Below are 24,087 nucleotides of genomic sequence, written 5' to 3'. Positions count from 1 at the left end.
TTTTTTAATCGGAGGTCCCGAGTTTCCCAAATGACTTGAACGCTGCAAAAGCCTAGGCCTAGATTTTAAATGAAATTATATTCACTTGGATACAGAGGAGCGCGCTTCAACGCAGCTGTGCGTGCGCTCCTATTTCCACAAAACAGACGGATTTCAAAGGATGGCACTTTGATTGCCGACAAAGACTGGAGCAGCCAAGTTTTATGGCCACCATTATTTCGAGGATTGGGCATTCAGAGTTGTCCTATTTATACAACAGGAGGATTAAAAAGAACATAGAACAGGGCACGGTGCAGATTTGCGGAGGTAAACTTATTTTACAAAGTCAGGCTTTTAAGGAATATTTCGGGAACCGCTCTTTTCGTCCAGCCTTTCCACATTTCATAGGCCTATATAAAATACTGTAGGCTATAGGTTTATGGTTATAAAATCAGTTATACAGCCTAATCTAATATTCTCAATTGCTTCTGTTTTCAGTAGTCTCTCTCTCCCCGCTCTCTCTAAATTCAATTAAAGGGCTTTATTGGCATAGGAAACATTTTTACATTGCAAAACCAAGTGTAATAGATAATAAACAAATGTGAAATAAATAATCAGAAATCAACAGTAAACATTACACTCACAAAAGTTTAAAAATGAAACAGACACTATCTCTCTCTCTCTCTCTCTCTCTCTCTCTCTCTCTCTCTCACACACACACACACACACACACTCCTTTCTCTTTCCAGAGCCACTCGTGAAGCCGACTGACAGGCTAGAATGAAAATGAGGCGGACACTTGGTCAAGACTTCAGAGCAAACGCGTCCTTTTCAGGACACCTCTAAACTTGGATCATATCACCATGGGAGCTATTTGTATTGCAAGAGACTTTTGTTTGTTTTTGCTCTTGTTAAATACTCGCCAAAGCGCAGCTCTTCTAGAGAACCCAGGTACGTTTTATGAGTTTCAAAGACCGTTTTTACGCACGCTGTATAAGAGTGTTTGCGCCCATGTAGTTGTTTTCTAAGGATGTATACTTTCCAACTGCTTGGCAGACTTTATTTTGTTTACATTTTTATATTTTGCCCCCTCAGTATTGGCTTCAATTGTAGGAATTGGAACTTGATGGATTTCTTTTGTTTGTTAGCTTTTTTTAATGAAGTCCTACGTTTTATCCTACCTACTAACTTGTTTTCAGGTAAAATGAATAACAAATGTACCGATGATAAGGAATGTGTCCTGACTTTTTTCTTAACTTGAACACTTTTGGGAATAATTGATCAGGTTCAATCGGATCAATCGGTGTATTAGACTTTTACCAATTTAACGGAAATGATTCAGTGTTGAATTTAATATTGGGGATTTAATGAGGGGCACGTTAATCCCACAATCCTAATGTACATTACTAAAATACAGATTTTTGAGATTCATAACGAAATGTTGTTCTGGTTACATTTTATGCCATAATGTGGATTTCAACTCCGGATCCATGCGCAGAAGGAAGTGATTTTATTTTTTATTTTATTTGTTATTTATCCGTTATTTTACCAGGTAAATTGACTGAGAACACGTTCTCATTTGCAGCAATGACCTGGGGAATAGTTACAGGGGAGAGGAGGGGGATGAATGAGCCAATTGTAAACTGGAGATTATTAGGTGACCGTGATTGCTGTCACATTGATGCTATTTGTCAAAATACCCAATCCTTTTACAAGTGCACGTCTTAAGTAGGCTTTAAAGGCACACGGTAAACATTTTGAAGGTTATTATCTCCTCTGTAATTCCTTGTTCCTTTCATCATTCATGTTTGTATTGGGATCATATGAGACATATTTGAATTCTTTGGACCAAGAGTTCCATGGATTACCAAGACAAGTTTCAATGACATTTTGATTATATATCATAAACCTTGGCATAATGCATGACTTTTATTTAAATGATGTGGCCCATTGTTTGAAAGGACCCTTTTCCGCTAAATGCTCAAATGGCAAACATTCATCAATCTTGACTTGACTCCTCTTTCTTAGACATTGATGAATGCGACATTGAGTACAATGGTGGCTGTGTACACGAATGTAACAACATACCAGGCAATTATCGTTGCACTTGCCATGATGGATTCAATTTAGCGCGCGATGGACATAATTGTCTAGGTAAGATACATTTCAAACTATAAGGTAAGCAACATTTGATTTATTGAGTGTCTGACAATCATCCCGTTATTTCATTGTTCTGAGAAGTCATGTCCTGGCTCTGCCTGCAGATGTGGACGAATGTGTCTTCAACAATGGAGGGTGCCAGTATACATGTGTCAACACCATGGGGAGTTATGAGTGCAGCTGCAAAGAGGGCTTCTTCCTCAGTGACAACCAGCACACATGTATCCACCGCTCTGTGGGTGAGTACCCCTGGAATACCTGCCCTGTGATGGCTTCCAACTCTTCTACCCACCTTCAAATGTGTGTATGTATGTGTTTCTCTGTGTCTGTCTGTGTTTCTGTGTCTGTGTGTGTGTGTGTGTGTGTGTGTGTGTGTGTCTGTGTGTGTGTGTGTGTGTGTGTGTGTGTGTGTATGTGTCTCTCTGTGTCTGTCTGTGTGTGTGTGTGTGTGTGTGTGTGTATTCGTGTGTGTGTGTGTACACATGTCTGTTGTGTCTCAGTCCATGCATGTTTCTGTATGTTTGTGTCTCAGTCTATGTGTGTGTGTATATTTTTCGTGTTAAGGTAGACTACTAAGCCGTGTCAGGGGCACGACAGAGAATAATGGAGCTAATTCTCGAATGTTCACATACAAGAGTGTGATTGACAGCACAATGAGGGATGACAGCTGTTAAATCGGTCCCCTCTCTGGGGCATTATCTAGAGCAGTTGGGCTCCAAAGGGCCCATGCTGTGGGAAAAGGAGCCCCGTGTCCCGGAGAACAAAACAAGTTAATAACTGCAACACTTGGGCTTTTGTGGCCTGTGTCTTACATTAGAATAAAGCTCTCACAAGTATTGTTGTTTTATTCTCACTAAATTCAATGAAGAGATCCTAAGGTTTTTCACTACATTGGGTTTCCCTTGGAAAAGTTACTAATCCTACCAGCACATCCACTCAGCCGTTGCAGCATAAGAATAAAGGAGCTGCTCTCTACAGTGACCTGGGAAAAGGCCAATGATGGTATTAGGATAGAAGATAATAGTGTGATTCTGACTCCCATACACACTGAGTGTACAGAACATTATGGATATCTGCTCTTTCCATGACATACCAGGTGAATCCTATGATCCAGGTGAATCCTATGATCCAGGTGAAAGCTATGATTTGCAACTCACAATTCCTGACATTTAATCCTAGTAACAATTCCCTGTCTTAGGTCAGTTAGGATCACCAATTTATTTTAAGAATGTGAGATGTCAGAATAATAGTAGAGATAATTATTTATTTCAGCTTTTCACATTCCCAGTGGGTCAGAAGTTTACATAGACTCAATTAGTATTTGGTAGCATTGCCATTAAGTTGTTTAACTTGGGTCAAACATTTTGGGTAGTCTACCACAAGCTCCCCACAATATGTTGGGTGATTTTTGACCCATTCCTCCTGACAGAGCTGGTGTAATTGAGTCGGGTTTGTAGGCCTCCTTTCTCACACACACTTTTTCAGTTCTGCCCACAAATGTTCTATTGGATTGAGGTCAGGAATTTGTGATGGCCACTCCAATACCTTGACTTTGTTGTCCTTAAGCCATTTTGCCACAACTTTGGAAGTAGTCTTGGGGTCATTGTCCATTTGGAAGACCCATTTGCGACCAACCTTTAACTTCCTGACTGATGTCTTGAGATGTTGCTTCAATATATCCACATACTTTTCCTCCCTCATGATGCCATCTATTTTGTGAAGTGTACCAGTCCCTCCTGTGGCAAAGCACCCCCACAATATGATGCCTCCACCCCAATGCTTCATGGTTGGGATGGTGTTCTTCGGCTTGCAAGCCTCCCCCTTTTTCCTCCAAACATAATGATGGTCATTATGACCAAACAGTTCTATTTTTGTTTCATCAGAATAGTGGATATTTCTCCAAAAAGTATGATCTTTGTCCCCATGTGCAGTTGCAAATCGTAGTCTGGCTTTTTTATGGCGGTTTTTGAGCAGTGGCTTCTTCCTTGCTGAACGGCCTTTCAGGTTATGTCGATTTAGGACTCGTTTTACTGTGGATATAGATACCTTTGTACCTGTTTCCTCCAGCATCTTCACAAGGTCCTTTGCTGTTGTTCTGGGATTGATTTTCACTTTTCGCACCATAGTACGCTCATCTCTAGGAGACAGAACGCGTCTCCTTCCTGAGCGGTATGATGGCTGTGTGGTCCCATTGTGTTTATACTTGCGTACTATTGTTTGTATCGATGAATGTGGTACCTTCAGGTGTTTAGAAATTGCTCCCAAGGATGAACCTGACTTGTGGAGGTCTACAATTTTTTTCTGAGGTCTTGGCTGATTTCTTTTGATTTTCCCATGATGTTAAGCAAAGAGGCACTGAGTTTGAAGGTAGGCCTTGAAATACATCCACAGGTACACCTCTCTAGGAAGTGTTATTGTTGGGCCATGCCCCAAAGGGTTGTGGCAGATTTCTAGTCAGGGGGCTTCAATAATCTATCATCAGACATCATTGGTGTTGTGCAGTGTCAGTTGTTTTGCCTCTATATTTCATTACCATGTACGATATGTAACAACATGTGAATACACTGTTGTGAGTAGTGTAATTACAGTGTTATTACACAGGTATAGGAGAAACCTAATGTAAAGTGTAACCTCTCTTTCCCAGAGGGCCTTAGCTGTATGAATAAGGAGCATGGCTGTGCTCACATCTGCAAGGAGACACCCAAGGGAGGAGTGGCCTGCGAGTGCCGCCCAGGATTTGAGCTGGCCAAGAACCAAAGAGGCTGCATCTGTATGTGTGAAGTTTTGTGATTGATCGTTTAGCCAGCTCAACCAAGAGTTTTGTTTAGATAATACATGAGTTAAACTTTGGAAGTGACCCAAGTTTTGTGTCATTGGCCTAGTGACTTGTAACCATGGTAACGGGGGCTGCCAGCACACCTGCGAGGACATGGAGCAGGGGCCCATCTGCAGGTGTCATGTGAGGTACACCCTGCACCCTGACGGCAGGTCCTGTGTAGGTAAGTGCTGACCAACCACATCCAGGCCTACTTACATACACCGTGCTTCTACACCTGCATTGCATTGCTTGCTGTTTTCGGGTTTTAGGCTGGGTTTCTGTACAGCACTTTGTGACAGCTGATGTAAGAAGGGCTTTATAAATACATTTGATTTGATTTGGTACTTATCTTTAAGCATCTTCACATATGGCAAACCAGATTACCTAGTCAACAATGGTGAAATGGACTGGATCCTTCTAGATATTTCCATCTGTACACTTCTTCATTCTCCTTTTTGTTACTCTCCCCCACTGAAACTCACCTGTTTAAAGGATCACATCTTGAGCCTGTGGATGAAATGGCAATCCTTTTGAGGAGCTTGCCATCTCTCCTGATAGCGAGTGTGTATTTCTTCCATTTGCACATGGTGGATATGATAAACATCTGCCATCAGATAGGAAGGAGACGCACAGTAGGCCTGTGGGTAGTATCTGTTTCTCCCGCGGCGCTACTGTGTGTGTGGGGTCCAGGATTATCACTGAGTTCTCTTCAGCTCCATCTCACATTTCCATCTCCTGTCTTATCTGACACACGCATAGACAGCCAAACTGCATGTCTTAGGTGTCAACATGCTTCTGGTTCCAGAGAGGAACACAGAACAACATCCAGGAGAGGTAGACTACACTTACAGACCACCAAGGTGTGCACTGGGCAATTCAGCTACTGTGCATCAGCAGACAGAACAGAACAGGAGGCAACTTGGTGCAAACCATTTTCTTAAATGTTGACTTGTGTTTATTTTAGTTAGACTAAAACACTGTGTATGTATCTACGTGTATTCTGTTGGTTAGGTTACTGACTGTTACTCACGTCACCCACTGACTGTATTACAGAGCGGGACGAGACAACTACTGAGAGCTCTGATCACAACGCCACGTCCTTCACTGAGGTGGACAAACGTGTCAAGCGCAGACTGCTCATGGGTAATAATTGTATAATTGCACAAATTCCACTGTTATTACCCATTGATACTTTTACAACACTAAAATAACAAAACCAAACAGACTCAGCTACTGAGAGGATTCTGTCAGTTGGACTATTTGAATGACTTTAGTTACCATGGGTTATGCTGCCAGGAATCAGCCAGAGGTGTTTTTCAAAGGGGAGAAGAGCAAGGCCCAGTAAACCAAGGCATTCCACAGGCTTTAGAGCAAACTGTGAAATGACTATGGACCCTCACTTTCTCACCGCCGATTCCTCCCCTGAAAAATATGCTTTTGTGACAGTGTGGTACATTTCACATGTTTTCCTTCCGTTTAGGATGGGGATGGCGTTGGGTTGCCCAATGTATAGCACTGTCAGTCATGGTGTGCTGTGTCAATGTTCACACCTAGTAAAACACTGTATTGACTGTATGTATGTGACTGGGTTGCTAGCTCAGTGTCTAGGACTACTGCTGTTGTCTACTCAATGTCTGTTGGTAGGGTTAAAAACCAGACTTTGGCAATAGCTCTATAACGACAGTACATAATGTATAGGCATTTTATAACCCTTCATTCAGTATAGTACACAGCAGCAGCATGTTGACATTGAATCTATTCACGCTGGCCTTTCAGAGAACTGTGCGGTAAATAACGGGGGGTGTGACTCCACGTGTAAGGACACATCCACGGGGGTACGCTGCAGCTGCCCTGTGGGCTTCACTCTGCAGCCTGACGGGAAGACGTGCAAAGGTCAGACCAGCCGTCCACCAAGAACCTCAACTCCATCTCTAAGTCTGAGTTACAAATGGCACTCTATTCCCTATTTAGTGCACTACTTTTGACCTGGGCCCATAGGGCTCTGGTCAAAAGTAATGCACTTTATAGGGAATAGGTGCCATTTTGGAGGCAGGCCATCTTCATCTCTATCTCTTATTATTCAGTTCAATGTACTTTTATTTAACAAGCTTCACATCTCCCCTCCATAGGTATTTGGACAGTGAAGCTAACGTTTTTCATTTGGCTCTATACTCCAGCATTTTAGTTTTGAGATCAAATGTTTCATATGAGGCTACAGTACAGAATGTCAGGTTTATGTAACAAATGCCCTCCATGTGAAGAATTTGGACGAATACACTTACAGTGTATAAAATAGTCAAAAGTTTAGTACTTGGTCCCATATTCCTTGCACGCAATGACCACATCAAGCTTGTGACTTTACAAACTGGTTGGATGCATTTGCAGTTTCTTTTGGTTGTGTTTTAGGTTATGTTTTGCCCAACAGGAACTGAATGGTTGAATGATGACTGGAGTACTTTTCTTTCTAAGTGAGTAAATAAGAAGTTTCTGAATACTAAATGAATCCTGTTAATGCCATGATTAAGAAAAATCATGAAAGAATCATGAATAACGACGAGTGAGATCGTTCTTTCTGCCTCTGTAACCTTCTCACTCTTCTCACTCACTCTTCTCACTCACTCTTCTCACCCCTAATCATCCATAATCGTGGTAGTATCCACATGAATGTAGAAGTGTTCAGAAACGTCTTCTATTCTTACTTACATTAAAAGTGACTCCAAAATGGCAGAAGATATTATTCACCATTCGGTTCCTATTGGGTAAAACATAACCTAAAACACAACCAAAACATAACCTAAAACATAACCTAAAACACAACCAAAACATAACCTAAAACACAACCAAAACATAACCTAAAGCACAACCAAAACATAACCTAAAACACAACCAAAACATAACCTAAAACATAACCTAAAACACAACCAAAACATAACCTAAAACACAACCAAAACATAACCTAAAGCACAACCAAAACATAACCTAAAACACAACCAAAACATAACCTAAAACACAACCAAAACATAACCTAAAACACAACCAAAACATAACCTAAAGCACAACCAAAACATAACCTAAAACACAACCAAAACATAACCTAAAACACAACCAAAACATAACCTAAAACACAACCAAAACATAACCTAAAACACAACCAAAACATAACCTAAAGCACAACCAAAACATAACCTAAAACACAACCAAAACATAACCTAAAGCACAACCAAAACATAACCTAAAACACAACCAAAACATAACCTAAAACACAACCAAAACATAACCTAAAACACAACCAAAACATAACCTAAAACACAACCAAAACACAACCTAAAGCACAACCAAAACATAACCTAAAGCACAACCAAAACATAACCTAAAGCACAACCAAAACATAACCTAAAACACATCCAAAACATAACCTAAAGCACAACCAAAACATAACCTAAAGCACAACCAAAACATAACCTAAAACACAACCAAAACATAACCTAAAACATAACCTAAAACACAACCAAAACATAACCTAAAACACAACCAAAACATAACCTAAAGCACAACCAAAACATAACCTAAAACACAACCAAAACATAACCTAAAACATAACCTAAAACACAACCAAAACATAACCTAAAACACAACCAAAACATAACCTAAAGCACAACCAAAACATAACCTAAAGCACAACCAAAACATAACCTAAAGCACAACCAAAACATAACCTAAAACACAACCAAAACATAACCTAAAACACAACCAAAACATAACCTAAAACACAACCAAAACATAACCTAAAACACAACCAAAACATAACCTAAAACACAACCAAAACATAACCTAAAGCACAACCAAAACATAACCTAAAACACAACCAAAACATAACCTAAAGCACAACCAAAACATAACCTAAAGCACAACCAAAACATAACCTAAAACACAACCAAAACATAACCTAAAACACAACCAAAACATAACCTAAAACACAACCAAAACATAACCTAAAACACAACCAAAACATAACCTAAAACACAACCAAAACATAACCTAAAGCACAACCAAAACATAACCTAAAACACAACCAAAACATAACCTAAAACATAACCTAAAACACAACCAAAACATAACCTAAAACACAACCAAAACATAACCTAAAGCACAACCAAAACATAACCTAAAACACAACCAAAACATAACCTAAAACACAACCAAAACATAACCTAAAACACAACCAAAACATAACCTAAAGCACAACCAAAACATAACCTAAAACACAACCAAAACATAACCTAAAACACAACCAAAACATAACCTAAAACACAACCAAAACATAACCTAAAACACAACCAAAACATAACCTAAAGCACAACCAAAACATAACCTAAAACACAACCAAAACATAACCTAAAGCACAACCAAAACATAACCTAAAACACAACCAAAACATAACCTAAAACACAACCAAAACATAACCTAAAACACAACCAAAACATAACCTAAAACACAACCAAAACACAACCTAAAGCACAACCAAAACATAACCTAAAGCACAACCAAAACATAACCTAAAGCACAACCAAAACATAACCTAAAACACAACCAAAACATAACCTAAAGCACAACCAAAACATAACCTAAAGCACAACCAAAACATAACCTAAAACATAACCTAAAACACAACCAAAACATAACCTAAAACACAACCAAAACATAACCTAAAGCACAACCAAAACATAACCTAAAACACAACCAAAACATAACCTAAAACATAACCTAAAACACAACCAAAACATAACCTAAAACACAACCAAAACATAACCTAAAGCACAACCAAAACATAACCTAAAGCACAACCAAAACATAACCTAAAGCACAACCAAAACATAACCTAAAACACAACCAAAACATAACCTAAAACACAACCAAAACATAACCTAAAACACAACCAAAACATAACCTAAAACACAACCAAAACATAACCTAAAACACAACCAAAACATAACCTAAAGCACAACCAAAACATAACCTAAAACACAACCAAAACATAACCTAAAGCACAACCAAAACATAACCTAAAGCACAACCAAAACATAACCTAAAACACAACCAAAACATAACCTAAAACACAACCAAAACATAACCTAAAGCACAACCAAAACATAACCTAAAACACAACCAAAACATAACCTAAAACATAACCTAAAACACAACCAAAACATAACCTAAAACACAACCAAAACATAACCTAAAGCACAACCAAAACATAACCTAAAGCACAACCAAAACATAACCTAAAGCACAACCAAAACATAACCTAAAACACAACCAAAACATAACCTAAAACACAACCAAAACATAACCTAAAACACAACCAAAACATAACCTAAAACACAACCAAAACATAACCTAAAACACAACCAAAACATAACCTAAAGCACAACCAAAACATAACCTAAAACACAACCAAAACATAACCTAAAGCACAACCAAAACATAACCTAAAGCACAACCAAAACATAACCTAAAACACAACCAAAACATAACCTAAAACACAACCAAAACATAACCTAAAACACAACCAAAACATAACCTAAAACACAACCAAAACATAACCTAAAACACAACCAAAACATAACCTAAAACACAACCAAAACATAACCTAAAACATAACCTAAAACACAACCAAAACATAACCTAAAACACAACCAAAACATAACCTAAAGCACAACCAAAACATAACCTAAAGCACAACCAAAACATAACCTAAAGCACAACCAAAACATAACCTAAAACACAACCAAAACATAACCTAAAGCACAACCAAAACATAACCTAAAACACAACCAAAACATAACCTAAAACACAACCAAAACATAACCTAAAACACAACCAAAACATAACCTGAAACACAACCAAAACATAACCTAAAACACAACCAAAACATAACCTAAAACACAACCAAAACATAACCTAAAGCACAACCAAAACATAACCTAAAACACAACCAAAACATAACCTAAAACACAACCAAAACATAACCTAAAACACAACCAAAACATAACCTAAAACACAACAAAAACATAACCTAAAACACAACCAAAACATAACCTAAAACACAACCAAAACATAACCTAAAGCACAACCAAAACATAACCTAAAGCACAACCAAAACATAACCTAAAGCACAACCAAAACATAACCTAAAACACAACCAAAACATAACCTAAAACACAACCAAAACATAACCTAAAACACAACCAAAACATAACCTAAAACACAACCAAAACATAACCTAAAACACAACCAAAACAAACTGCAAAACTTGATGTAGTCATTGCGTGCAAGGAATATGAGACCAAATGCTAACCTTTTGACAACTTTAACACACTAAAAGTGATATACTTATGACTTATTTAAATGGGGGGACTAGATACATAAGAGCTTTCATTTCTAAACGGTAAAACAGATATGTATCGAAATACCCTCAAATAAAAGCTGACATTATATACCGTCTCCTAAGTATAGAGACATAAAAAATGGCTTCTCTGTCCAAATATGTATGGAGAGGAGTGTATGTCTGTCTGAATAATAACAGTTTTATAATTTGCCTCTCACAGACAATAATGAGTGTGAGCTGCACAACGGCGGTTGCGACCACTTCTGCAGGAACACCATCGGCAGCTTTGAGTGTAACTGCTGGAAGGGCTTCAAGCTGCTTACTGACGAGCACTCCTGTCAGGGTAGGCCTCTTCTCTTCACTCTCCTGTCAGGGTAGGCCTCTTCTCTTCACGCTCCTGTCAGGGTAGGCCTATTCTCTTCACGCTCCTGTCAGGGTAGGCCTCTTCTCTTCACTCTCCTGTCAGGGTAGGCCTCTTCTCTTCACGCTCCTGTCAGGGTAGGCCTCTTCTCTTCACTCTCCTGTCAGGGTAGGTCTCTTCTCTTCACTCTCCTGTCAGGGTAGGTCTCTTCTCTTCACTCTCCTGTCAGGGTAGGCCTCTTCTCTTCAATCTCCTGTCAGGGTATGCCTCTTCTCTTCACTCTCCTGTCAGGGTAGGTCTCTTCTCTTCACTCTCCTGTCAGGGTAGGCCTCTTCTCTTCACTCTCCTGTCAGGGTAGGCCTCTTCTCTTCACTCTCCTGTCAGGGTAGGTCTCTTCTCTTCACTCTCCTGTCAGGGTAGGTCTCTTCTCTTCACTCTCCTGTCAGGGTAGGCCTCTTCTCTTCACGCTCCTGTCAGGGTAGGCCTATTCTCTTCACTCTCCTGACAGGGTAGGCCTCTTCTCTTCACTCTCCTTTCAGGGTAGGCCTCTTCTCTTCACTCTCCTTTCAGGGTAGGCCTCTTCTCTTCACTCTCCTGTCAGGGTAGGCCTCTTCTCTTCACTCTCCTGTCAGGGTAGGCCTCTTCTCTTCATTCTCCTGTCAGGGTAGGCCTCTTCTCTTCACTCTCCTGCCAGGGTAGGCCTCTTCTCTTCTCTCTCCTGTCAGGGTAGGCCTCTTCTTTTCACTCTCCTGCCAGGGTAGGCCTCTTCCCTTCACTCTCCTTCCAGGGTAGGCCTCTTCTCTTCACTCTCTTGCCTGTCTGCCCTACATCTGGGGAAGGGGCTGGGACAGCACAGTATACTGAGCTGTTGTTCTGTGTAGGTGCTGCTGGAAGATAAGACAGAGAGGGTGGGAGGCTGAACGGTTTGCCAGTATTGACTTGAAGGATTCCTCTGAAGATCCTTAACATGTGCTATTTTAAAGCTTAACGTTTAGTACAAACTGATTTCATCCCTCTGATACAACCTGTCATTAAGATGCTGCTGTCTCTACCCTTAACTATCAAAAGACAATGCCACAATTCATCACCTAGTGATACCATGCTGTACCATTTAAAACTCCAATTTCTACTACCTTAAATTGAAAAAGAATATCCCTCTGCTTTTAATGACAGATATAGACGAGTGTTATTTCGAAAGGACATGTGGTCACACGTGTGTGAACTCCCCTGGTGGTTTTGAGTGTGTTTGCAACAAAGGGTACACCCTGTATGGACTGGCCCACTGTGGAGGTAAGACTATAAAACGAATGCTTATGGGGTATTATACTTATGGTATGGGGAAAGGGCTTTGACACCATTCTGAATAGTTCATGTTTGGGTTTTCTGTAAACTAATGTGTATAGGGTATTATGCCTATGGTGAAAGGGCTTTGGTACCATCTACAACATTTCACACCCTTCTGAATAGTTCATTGTGGTGTTTTTAGTAGTTTTTGCAGAAAAAATAATGGATGCTTTGTGAATGAGGTGAGGTGAGAGATGCTGTGAATAACATATGGATGTTTTCCCTGCTTTCTCCTCAGATATAAATGAGTGCAGTGTGAACAATGGAGGTTGTGAGCAGGGTTGTGAGAACACCATGGGTGGGTTTGAGTGCCACTGCCACCCTGGTTATAAGCTACATTGGAACAAAAAAGACTGTATCGGTAAGACAGTGCCCCTTCAGGCCTGGGGGGCTCTAGAAGGTTTGGGGTGGGTACTCCCTGAGTTGTCCCATAGGGAGTGTTTGACATAAAATCAGTGGTTGTATACCACATGTATGTTGTGAAACTTTTGGGGACTAAAACAGGAGATACTTTTGAGTTATTTTCTTCTCTTTGTCTTTACTGCTCTGTCTTTCTCTCTGGTCTTTGGTTGTAAACTGAGGACAAAAACAGAATTAAGGCAATTGCTGCTGTTCCCATTGTCTTCTTGTCTCCTTGGATAGGTTTCACTCTGTTCCCACAATTTCTCACAACTTCTACCCTCCTCTGTCTGTCTGTCTGTCTGTCTGTATGTCTGTCTGTCTGTCTGTCTGTCTGTCTGTCTGTCTGTCTGTCTGTCTACCTACCTACCACGGTCCAAGTCTGCTCTTCACCTGTGAGTTTGTTATGGTTTCCATCTAGAGGCAGAGGGTTTCCCAGCAACAAAGCCCCCCTCTAAACCGACCTTAAACTGCAGCAGGCAGGAGGGAGGTGACCGCTGCTACCTGACCTGCCAGTCCCAGGTCCACATCACCAGTGGTGAGTTATCAGTTACTACTACTACTATTGGACTGCATCCCAAATGGCACCCTATTCCCTTTAAATTACACAACTTTTGTCCAGGGCCCACATGGCTCTGGTCAAGGGTAGTGCCCTATACAGGAAATAGGGTACAATTTGGGACAGAAATTGAGTTACTACTACTATCAGTCTGCAGAGCAGCGCTGTCTCATGTTCCAGCACCCGTCTGTTTGTTTTTGGCAACCGGGCCTTTTGTGGCTCTGCCTTTTGTCTTTGGTGGCCTGTCTCATGCCCCTGTGTGCGTTTACAGGGACGGAGGATTCTTATACAGTGACCTGTGGAATGCCTCTGCCCTGCTTGGCTGGAGCACAAAGGAATGGAAGTGGCTCGTATTGCTTGGGCAAGTACACACCATCACAGGTCTGCATCAGCCTCTGTCACTCCAGCCTGACCTAAACAACCAGAAACACAACAACGTCATACCAAATCAAGTCTTCAGTATTCACATTTTCATTTACAGACATATGGAAGTCAAGGGATTTTTCATTTTTATCAAAGGTTAACAATTTGCTATTATTTCCTTTGTACCGTAGGACCAGAAATGTCAAGTGTCCTGCGAATTAAGACCACAGCCACTTTTAAATCTGGCACAGGAATGTGCAACTTGAAACGTAGTCAAGAGAGACTGAAGGAGAGCCTGAACGCAGCTCACTCAGGTACAACGGTTTCTAACAAGTCCAACAGCTCCTCATTCATTAAAACAATGCAGATTAACCTGGCACTGCCTACATATCATGCAACGAACTTGATAACAGGGACCTGACCTCGAGGCTGCTTAGATGAAAGTAAACGGAGAGTGAGCTAAATATGAAAGAAATACGTGGGGGGTGCGGTCTGAAGTGTTTTTATTGTCTCAACACTGCACATTGTCCGGCAGTGACAGGGGAAAATGTAATTAGCTATAGCATGCCTTTCAGTTGGGCCCTACCTAGCCATCAACCAAACGCAGTTCCGATTGTTGGATGCATTTCTTTCACCAATGGGTTCCGGCATGGTGTTCAAATAAAAAGGGAGCTTTTCCCACTCTCCTCTCGTTACCCCCCTGTCCAAAGGCAACAAAAAGAGCAGGGGGGAAAGAGTGCATGTTTAACCGGATACACAGAGATGTCACTGCTTTTTAAAGAATGATTAGAAACATCAGTACTTGAACATCAGTACTTGGCTCCCGAGTGGCACAGCGGTCTAAGGCTCTGGATCTCAGTGCTAGAGGCATCACTACAGACCCTTGTTCGATCCCTGGCTGTATCACAACCAGCCGTGATCGGGAGTCCGAAATGGCGGTGCACAATTGGTCCAGCGTTGTCCAGGTTAGGGGAGGATTTGGCCAGGGTAGGCCGTCATTGTAAAATAAGAATTTGTTCTTAACTGACTTGCCTAGTTAAATAAAGGTAAAAAAAACACAAAGGATATAATCTCCTTAGATTGAAGTGTTATGACATTGCAGTTAAGTTTTATCCTGCTACAGTTGTGGACCATATAGTTATTCAGTAACATGTGTGATTATCTCTGTGCATGCGTGTGTGTGTGTGTGTGTTTGTCTCCGTGCATGCATGTGTGTGTGTGTTTGTCTCCGTGCATGCATGTGTGTTTGTCTCCGTGCATGCATGTGTTTGTGCGTGTCCATGTCCTGTGTGGCTGGTCGTGTCCACAGACAGCAAGTCCCCCTTCACGGAGAACGTCCAGTTCAGCTATGTGCGCTTGCGCTGCAGCTCGTCTGGCCCCCGGATGCGGAGCCGCCACGGCAGGAAGGCGGGTTACGAGGAGGAGGGCTCTTCCATCACGGCTGAGTTTGAGTTGGATGTGAACCTAGAGGAGGTAACAGGTTGGTCTCTCTGCCCTGCCGTGACCCCAGTCCTCTGGCTGACACTCTGCTTCCTGTTTCTCTCTCTGCTCTTGATTTTACATCACTTTACAAGCCAAACATGTTAAAGTATCTCCTGTTTTGATGTGGCGTTTTGAGGTGGTGGGATCTTTGGGGAAGGTGTAGGTTTGGAGGTTTCCCTTGTATTCTGAGGGAGCAAATGATTGATCAAATGTCTGTCTGTGGTGTCTGTGTGTTGGAATGGATATGTACAGAAGTATGTGTGTCTGTCTATTTTAGTACTGTATGTTTGTGTGGTTTTGTTTGAGTGTGTATTGTGGTCTCATTGCGTTGCGAGGACAGTTTTGGTATCTGGTGTTTCTCTCAGCAGAGAGCTGTGACCTGGGCTGTGTGCGCCGGCGCTCAGAGAAGAGGCTAAGGAAGACTATCCGTACCCTGAGGAAGTCCATCCACCGGGAGCAGTTCCACCTCCACTTCGCTGGCTCTAACTACGAGCTGGCCAAGAGGCTGGCGTGGCCGGTGGACCTGCCGGAACACTGTGGGAAAGGACAAGTGCTGGTGGACAGGAAGTGTGGTGAGTGAGCATCTTGAGTGTTCTGAGTATCATAAGATATAGGTATATATGTATGTATAAAATTAGTAGCATCTTGAGCATCTACCTGTATCTGTTTCTGCCTGTATCTGAGACACCCCTGGAGTCTAGTCCTGGCTCCCACACAGAGCAGCTCATAGTCATAGCCATGCCAGAAAGATATATTTAGACAGGTTGGTTTAATGATTGGATTTGGAGCAGGTGTCGGCCAGATGACTGCCATATTTGGGTGCAGACATGCTGTAATGAGCTGGTATGCGGAGAAAAGAGAGCCTGTTGTTGGCTGGCTTGCAGAGCGAGGACATCTTCCAGCATCTCCGTGGGATAAAGTGCAACAGAAGGTGTGATGGCAGCCACTAGCTTTTGCTGTTGTTGCCGCTGGTCCTATTTCGTTTTACAGCCATAATGGAGGAAAATTCCATTAGCTTTAATGGCACCTTGTCAACATCAGCAGTGGAAAGGAGGCTGGCATGTGTTTTCTCTGGCGGAGGGGAGGGGAGCAGAGAGCTGAGTGCCCCCAGTTCAGGGCCTCACAGTAAGCATAGTAAGCCTACTGCCTGCTGCTGCATTCTGCCTGTCTGTCTCAGTGTGGTCAGTAGAAGACGGTCAGTTTTCTGTCCATGATTGGTCTTCTACCTCTAGAGCCCCTGTTTGAATCTGACCCAAGCCACCATATTTAAGGGGTCTGAAGACTATTGTAGACCGACCTCTCAAAGCTGTTCTAGCCTGCCTCTGTCTTGATCCAGAGCTCTCCTCTCATAACCCCTGTCCTTATTGAGGTTGAGTGGGTGAGGATGGAGGGGGTTGAGTGGGTGAGGATGGAGGGGATTGAGTGGGGGAAGGATGTTGTTTGATCCATTCTGGTTCTTATAGCATTTTAAGAATAAAGACTGCCCATAGCTGTTTAAATGTATTGATTTTCACACAAGAGGGAAACATCATGAAACTTAATCATCTTTGGCAGAAATGTCTAATTGTTTTACAAACCAAGCATCTCTTAATCCAAGGTATCCCCAGCAAAGAGGACTCTCACTGGTGTCTGTTTTTTTCTGCCCCCAAATAACAGGATACTAACATTTTATGCTGGATTCAAATGACCCTTAGATGTTGATTTAGCTTTGTAGCTTTGTTGCTTGTTGTTTTTATGTTTCAAATCAGCTACTTACCTCATAAGTAAATCATAAGTCTTAAACAAACAAAAAAACTCAGGAGAGTAAAGTTACCAGAGTGTGGGATTCCCACACTGCAGTTAGTTTCAGATGATCATTAAGCAGACCAGTGGACAAGCAGGGGTGTAGACATGTAATTTGGAAGTGGGGCTGAAAGGGAGCCGTAACCCCCAGCTCTATAATGGAGCTCTATTTTTCCCTCCACCCCTGGCTTAGCTCACTAAGTGCAGTTTAACCCTTTCAGTTTGCCCACTGCATTGTAAATCCAGTTGGGGCTGGTTCTCACTGCTTCAGTGGGGAGAGAAATCCTCCACAACAACACAGCCTCAGCCTCACTAGTACTGAGAGAAAAGCAATGCCTTCTTATTCCTGACTTTTAAAATATCTAGCGCTCATTCTCTCAAACCAAATTGTGAAAGTTTTGAATCACATTATATAGTACACGGCAGTATTCCAATAAACCAACCTGTGAAATATCTCATATGTGTGATGTGATCAGATTTTTATTTTCATTCTAAGTCATTCATGATTGATCAACAACATTTACATTTCCGTATGCCTCAACCCGGTATAAGAATCTGTTGGACTTTAGTTTCTGCCAGTGTGTAGTGTACAAGTATTCTCCTGATCTCTGTTACGTAAAATAGTGCATGTTCGTTTTAACATGGGAGATGATTAGGAAGTGCTGTTGATTCAAGCTGGGAGTTTGAGTGCTTATATCCCCCCTCAGTCAGGGCCACTCTGCATGACCCCATCCACTAAACTGCTGCGGAGAATTGACTTCAGCGACACCATGGGAATTAATTAGCATCAGCTGTTTGGGCCTCTGCTTGATAGGCGCAAGAAGTGATTGGGACAGGCAGAATGGGTGGATTCAGAACTCTGACCCCTTTTATTGGGTTCAGCTCCTTACCATTGTGATACCATAGTGTTTGCCTATGTCATCAAATACTTGAATAGAGGTGAAAGGTCTTTTAAACCTCTTTGGGGGCATCATTTCGAGGACTCTATAGAATTGCCTCTGCATTTGAAAGGCTTCAATGTTTTTTCTCTCTCTCACTCTTCTCTTCTCTCGCTCTCTCCATCAAATAAAAGCTGGTGGAGACAACGAGACGGTGGCTCCTCATGGTCATTCAGGATAAACAAAAGGCAGAAAAAATGAACTGCTCTTGAGAGAATGACATTTTCTTTCTCAAAGAAAATCAAGTTGCTAAGGCACATATAATGGATGTGTGTTAAAGGCTTTGTGTGTTCCTCATTAACTCATTATGGATGGTTCTCTCCTGAAAAGCTCTTCTTTCTTAGATTGTCCTGAGGGATATTTTTTTATGAAAACGCAAAATGGTTTCACTTCACTGCTCTCTGTTCAGTGAGATGATTAGATGTCATTTCCCCCTTTAAGAAGTTCTTGACATCACCAGACACACACAATAATTCAAACATAAATTAGAGACGTTGTTCTACAAAGTAAAACATGAAAAGGGGAAAATGAAAGCTGATGGTGTGCATCCCTGTAATCAGGCTTTGCACGCTCTTGTGAGATAACAGACAAACACTCATTTTGACTGGCTCTGTGTGTGCTTTGGTAGAGGTGAGGGTGCTTAGGATGGTATGTAGAGTTCTTTCCCCAATGCACACCGGTGTTATGTGAAGTGTAAGAGCTTGTAATGTGGGACGCAAAGGCATCTGGAGAGCAGCTCAGTGCTCTTATGTCTTTATTTTTGCATAGCTGCATCAGGTTGATTTGCAATGCCTTTTTAACAGTGGTGGGCTTGAATGCCAGTGTGTGTGTGTGTGTGTGTGTGTGTGTGTGTGTGTGTGTGTGTGTGTGTGTGTTTGTGTGTGTGTGTGTGTCTATTATCTAGCCAATCTGCCTCATTCTTCTACCTTTTGCTAGTGAGCTGCACTGTTGGAACGTACTATGACAGGGATCAGGGAAGGTGTGTTCTGTGTCCAGCTGGAATGTACCAAGATGAAGAGGGGAAGAATTATTGCGAGGCCTGCCCAGGGCCAGAGGTGAGAGGAAGCCCCAGGTCGGTTGGGGCGCGGAATATCTCTGAGTGTGGAGGTAAGGCTCAAAAGTTGAGGATATGAGTAATCATATGTATCCTAACTGTGCACCAGACAGGAGATGTGAGTCACCTTAGATACTTACTTACTCAACTATCATAATCATAAAGATAACTGCAGCAAAATACACTGAGCTCCATCAAAGACCTTGGCATAGTTTTCCCTCATGGTTTGATCTTTTAAAAAAGTGATCTTTAATCTAGTCTCCCAGTCAGAATCACATCCTGTTATGAGTATATATGAAATACACAGGAAGAAGTGATACCCTGATCAAAATCTCCCCACAGGCAGATGTTCTGTTTTGTATAAAGTCGTGTAAGAACTCTGAACATTCAAGCCCTGTTTGAATTAAACTGCCACACCCGGCCTCTGCCCACTCCTGAATAAAGAGAAGAAGGGGCCACCATGTTTTCACCCCCCCAAACACTGTTATCCCAGCCTATTTGTGGCTAAGCCACAGATCCCATCTCCTGCTTTCCCCACCAATAGACTAAACAAAAAAGAGCTATGGGGAGAGACAGTTTGTTCAAGTCAGTCAGGAGATATGAGAGAGGTTGTTCCATGGTAGATAATGTCCTTGCGTTACATCACTCCACTGACATCTGCTCTCCTGGCCTTAGTCTTATTGTGGTAGAGTGCTCGTCTTTAAGTCGCTCTGGATAAGAATGTCTGTCTGCTAAATGACCACATGTACAATGGGAATGTTGCTTTGAGCAGACTGAGTGAAACAAGTGTCCCTCTGATCAATCCTCTGTTGTTTTCCCAGGTCAATGTCCCCCTGGTCAGTTCTCCCATGATGGCTTCATCCCTTGTCTGCCCTGTCCCCTGGGTACCTACCAGCCAGAGGTGGGGCGCACTTCCTGTTTCCACTGTGGAGGAAACCTGGTCACCAAACACAATGGTGCCGTGTCCTTCCAGGAGTGTGAGACCAAAGGTGAGGGGTCAGCTTATCCATCCCATTTAGTTATGCCTGTAAATTCTGGGGGTGCGTCCCAAATTGCACCCTATTTCCTACATAATTCATTACTTTTGAACAGAGCCCTATGGACCCTGGTTAAAGTAGTGCACTATATAGGGAATGGGGTGTTATTTGGAAGACTCTGGATCTTTAAGGAAACTCCCCTGCAGTTTCTGTTTTATGGAAATATACTACATTGGTTTATGTTATTGTATGTTGGTGTTTGTGAGGTGCTAAACCGTGGTACACTCCATTCTGCTCCTGTAGTCCAGTGTTCACCGGGACATTACTACAACACTAGCACACACCGATGTATCCGTTGTCCCATGGGGACGTATCAGATGGAGTTTGGTCAGAATTACTGCATCTCCTGCCCAGGAAATACCACCACCGACTTTGACGGCTCTACCAACATCATGCAGTGCAAAAGTATGTATGTTCACACAAGAGTTGTCTGTGTGTGCGTACGTTTGTGCGTGAATGTCTATGTATTTGTGTGTTAATGGCTTCACACTTTAAATGTATTTAATGGCTACACACAGAGTAAACTAAAACTACATGCAGGTTTCTCTACTGTGCTCAAATAAATATTGCTCCTGTCCTGCTTTGGGATGCTACTGTAGATAATTAGCGTCGCAGCACCAAGGCAGCATAAACTATTTGACACTATCCTGTCACCTCACAGACAGACACTGTGGTGGAGAGATGGGAGATTTCACTGGCTACATCGAGTCTCCCAACTACCCAGGGAACTACCCAGCCAACATCGAGTGCACCTGGACCATCAACCCACCGCCCAAGCGCAGAATCCTCATCGTGGTCCCAGAGATCTTCCTCCCCATCGAGGATGAGTGTGGAGACTACCTGGTCATGAGAAAGAGCTGTGAGTGTTTGTTTTTCTGTGTGTGCGTGCATGCATGCGTCTGTCTTTTCTGTGTGTCGTGTTGGAGGTTAGAGCTTGTTAGGTGACTGGGTGTTATCAGGGTGCTACAGTATTAATGTGATTTCACTGCAGGTGACCAGATGTTGGTGATGAATGTCTAAAGAATTATAAGATGGTGGCAGTGTTGGTAGGAGGTTCTGCATAATAGGATAGCACCTCTCAGAGATCATGGGGGTTACTATGGGCTTCTAATAGACCATTAGATCTTGCCACTTTTTGAGTAATGAATGGTGCTAGTGTTTGATTTGTCATAATATGACCATATCCTCAATTCACAGCTCTCTCCAACTCTGTGACGACCTATGAGACCTGCCAGACCTATGAACGGCCTATTGCCTTCACCTCCCGCTCCAAGAGGCTGTGGATAAAGTTTAAATCGAATGAAGGGAACAGTGGGAAGGGCTTCCAAGTCCCTTATGTGACCTATGACGGTAAGAGACATCCTTATTGGTGGAAATATTGACATTTAATTTACACATGCTTAAATAAAATGGATCAAGTGTCTGTGAAATGTAATTTTTGGGGAATTTTAAGTCTGTATATATATCACCTACTTCCAATTGCACAAATAATATAGAAATATACTCTTGGGTATGTTTATATATGATATATGTTTCAGAGGACTACCAGGAACTCATCGAAGACATAGTCAGAGATGGAAGATTATATGCCTCTGAAAATCACCAAGAAATTCTCAAGGTAAAGATTTCATGTATTTCCTGTGAAAAAATATTTTGTCTGCCATATACTACCCTCTTGTGGACACAATAAGAAATTCAGGATGCAAACTTCACTTGAGCACCAACTGAAAATGTCAGATGATTGCTGGCTCTGTCTCAGATTGAATTCTAGTCTGTACTAATTTTTGGTTTACATTCTCTTCTCAGGACAAGAAGCTTATGAAGGCACTGTTTGATGTATTGGCCCACCCACAGAACTTCTTCAACTACACAGCACAGGAGTCAAGAGAAATGTTCCCCAAATCCTTCATCCGATTTCTACGTTCCAAAGTCTTGAGATTCCTTCGCCCTTAAGAAGGCACTCTCATCAAGTTGCTTTGTGGATATCTCAGAAAACGCTTCTACCAGTTACTCCCTAGAAAATAGTCCTTTACTTCTCCTGTCTGTACAGAGACTGACTGAGGCTAGAGTTGACTAAGAGAGATGGACTCGGACACTTTCCTCAAATGGACTTCAATTGGACCTTCTGGGAATAGGTGGGTAGTGGACTGTCATGGTGCAGACAAGTGGCAGCTCCCGCTATCACATCTGGTCTACATTCTAGAGCGAAGTTTTTTGTACTTCGATACCACATCTATCTCTGATTCTTCCATACACTCCTGTGTGTGAGCATTGCAACGTTTAGACAGACTTTGTCTTTTCCTTTTGATTTTAAACTTTCATTCTCAGGAATAATGCTTGAAGTGGTAAGCTGATTTGATTGTTAGCATTTAAATTCATGAAAGCTTTGATTTTCATAATGGTGTAACAACAACATCTTGAAAATAATTATGGTAAACGGAACATTCACCAATAGCGTAGAAAGCGGATGAGAAAAGACTCTTGATTATGTATAAAAAGTTAACTGAGGTTTATGCTATATGTCAACCACATAATGTATACCTATAACATACATTATTAAAGTAATGTTTCACATTTAGATCAGAATTGTTGACAGAAATATGCCTGAATATGAGAAAAGAATATAGCACAAATGTGACCTTATGGTGGGAACTTTAAAGCACTACAAAGAATGTAGTGATACCACAAAATAAATGATCCTTATGAATGTATTGTATATTGTGTAAAAAGTATTAGATGAAAATGTTAACGTATTGTAGTTAACTGCATTCCTGACACGTGTGCAGTAGCTCACAACCTGTATTATCGCTGCCTCAAATTAATGTTAGCGTTTTCCACTGTCCTGAAAACATGGCTTTACTTAATAAATGACCCGACAGTGAATATTCCATGCCACTGGGCTTTGAGAGAACAACAAATGCCCATGGATCAAGACTAGAGACCAAAGACTACATTTCACTACTCATAGAAGTGAGATTATTGAGTGGTGTGACTAGAAATGTAGAGCAATATGAGGGGGAGAAAGTTAGATTAAACATTCCAGATATGGAATGAGAGGTTTGTGAAATAGAATTGCTCTATTCACTTATGACTTAGCAAATAAATGTATGTCTATATTTAAATTTGTACATATAACATGTTGTAAATAAATCAAATAAACATAATATTGTGCTTTTGCTTTACTTCTTTTGCTTTCTGATATGCTATTTTCAATATAAGCAACAACATTGTCCAAATCAAAATAATACATTAATTATTTAGTTTTTTATATAGGCTCTATAACATGAGTTATTGTGTTCAGTTAGTTCTAATTGTTTTTGCTCTTGAATTAAACAAAAAATATTGCCTGCCACGCTGTCACCTATTGTAATTCCTAAAAATGTACAATGATTATATTTTCAGCGCTGTATCAAAGACATTGGG

The 24,087-nt window shown here is 41.5% G+C and overlaps 1 protein-coding gene across 1 annotated transcript; it reads left to right on the top strand.

The window, feature by feature from the left end:
* The first annotated feature begins 158 nt into the window (after window positions 1–158).
* On the top strand, window positions 159–23,828 carry LOC110506691 (signal peptide, CUB and EGF-like domain-containing protein 2). The gene is made up of 23 exons (XM_090221641.1): window positions 159–306; window positions 729–930; window positions 2,008–2,133; window positions 2,244–2,378; window positions 4,784–4,909; window positions 5,022–5,138; window positions 6,011–6,100; window positions 6,734–6,850; window positions 11,566–11,688; window positions 12,880–12,996; window positions 13,289–13,411; window positions 13,871–13,987; window positions 14,280–14,369; window positions 14,563–14,685; window positions 15,681–15,851; window positions 16,219–16,425; window positions 19,510–19,680; window positions 20,449–20,616; window positions 20,908–21,069; window positions 21,326–21,523; window positions 21,862–22,014; window positions 22,203–22,282; window positions 22,471–23,828. Exons 2-23 carry the CDS (start codon window positions 843–845, stop codon window positions 22,615–22,617), a joined length of 2,949 nt encoding a protein of 982 aa, XP_090077767.1. The 5' UTR covers window positions 159–306; window positions 729–842; the 3' UTR covers window positions 22,618–23,828.
* The last annotated feature ends 259 nt before the right edge of the window (window positions 23,829–24,087 follow it).

Source organism: Oncorhynchus mykiss, chromosome 26 (assembly GCF_057628025.1).
Source record: "Oncorhynchus mykiss isolate SJ-2025 chromosome 26, ASM5762802v1, whole genome shotgun sequence".
In the NCBI taxonomy this organism is placed as follows: Eukaryota; Metazoa; Chordata; class Actinopteri; order Salmoniformes; family Salmonidae; genus Oncorhynchus; species Oncorhynchus mykiss.
This window is presented reverse-complemented; position numbering and strand designations above follow the sequence as displayed.

Coding starts and splice junctions, on each gene's coding strand:
- LOC110506691 (XM_090221641.1), top strand. CDS start 843: ATGGGAGCTATTTGTATTGCAAGAGACTTTTGTTTGTTTTTGCTCTTG. Junction 2,134..2,243: donor CGATGGACATAATTGTCTAG/GTAAGATACATT, acceptor CTCTGCCTGCAG/ATGTGGACGAATGTGTCTTC. Junction 22,283..22,470: donor ATCACCAAGAAATTCTCAAG/GTAAAGATTTCA, acceptor TTCTCTTCTCAG/GACAAGAAGCTTATGAAGGC.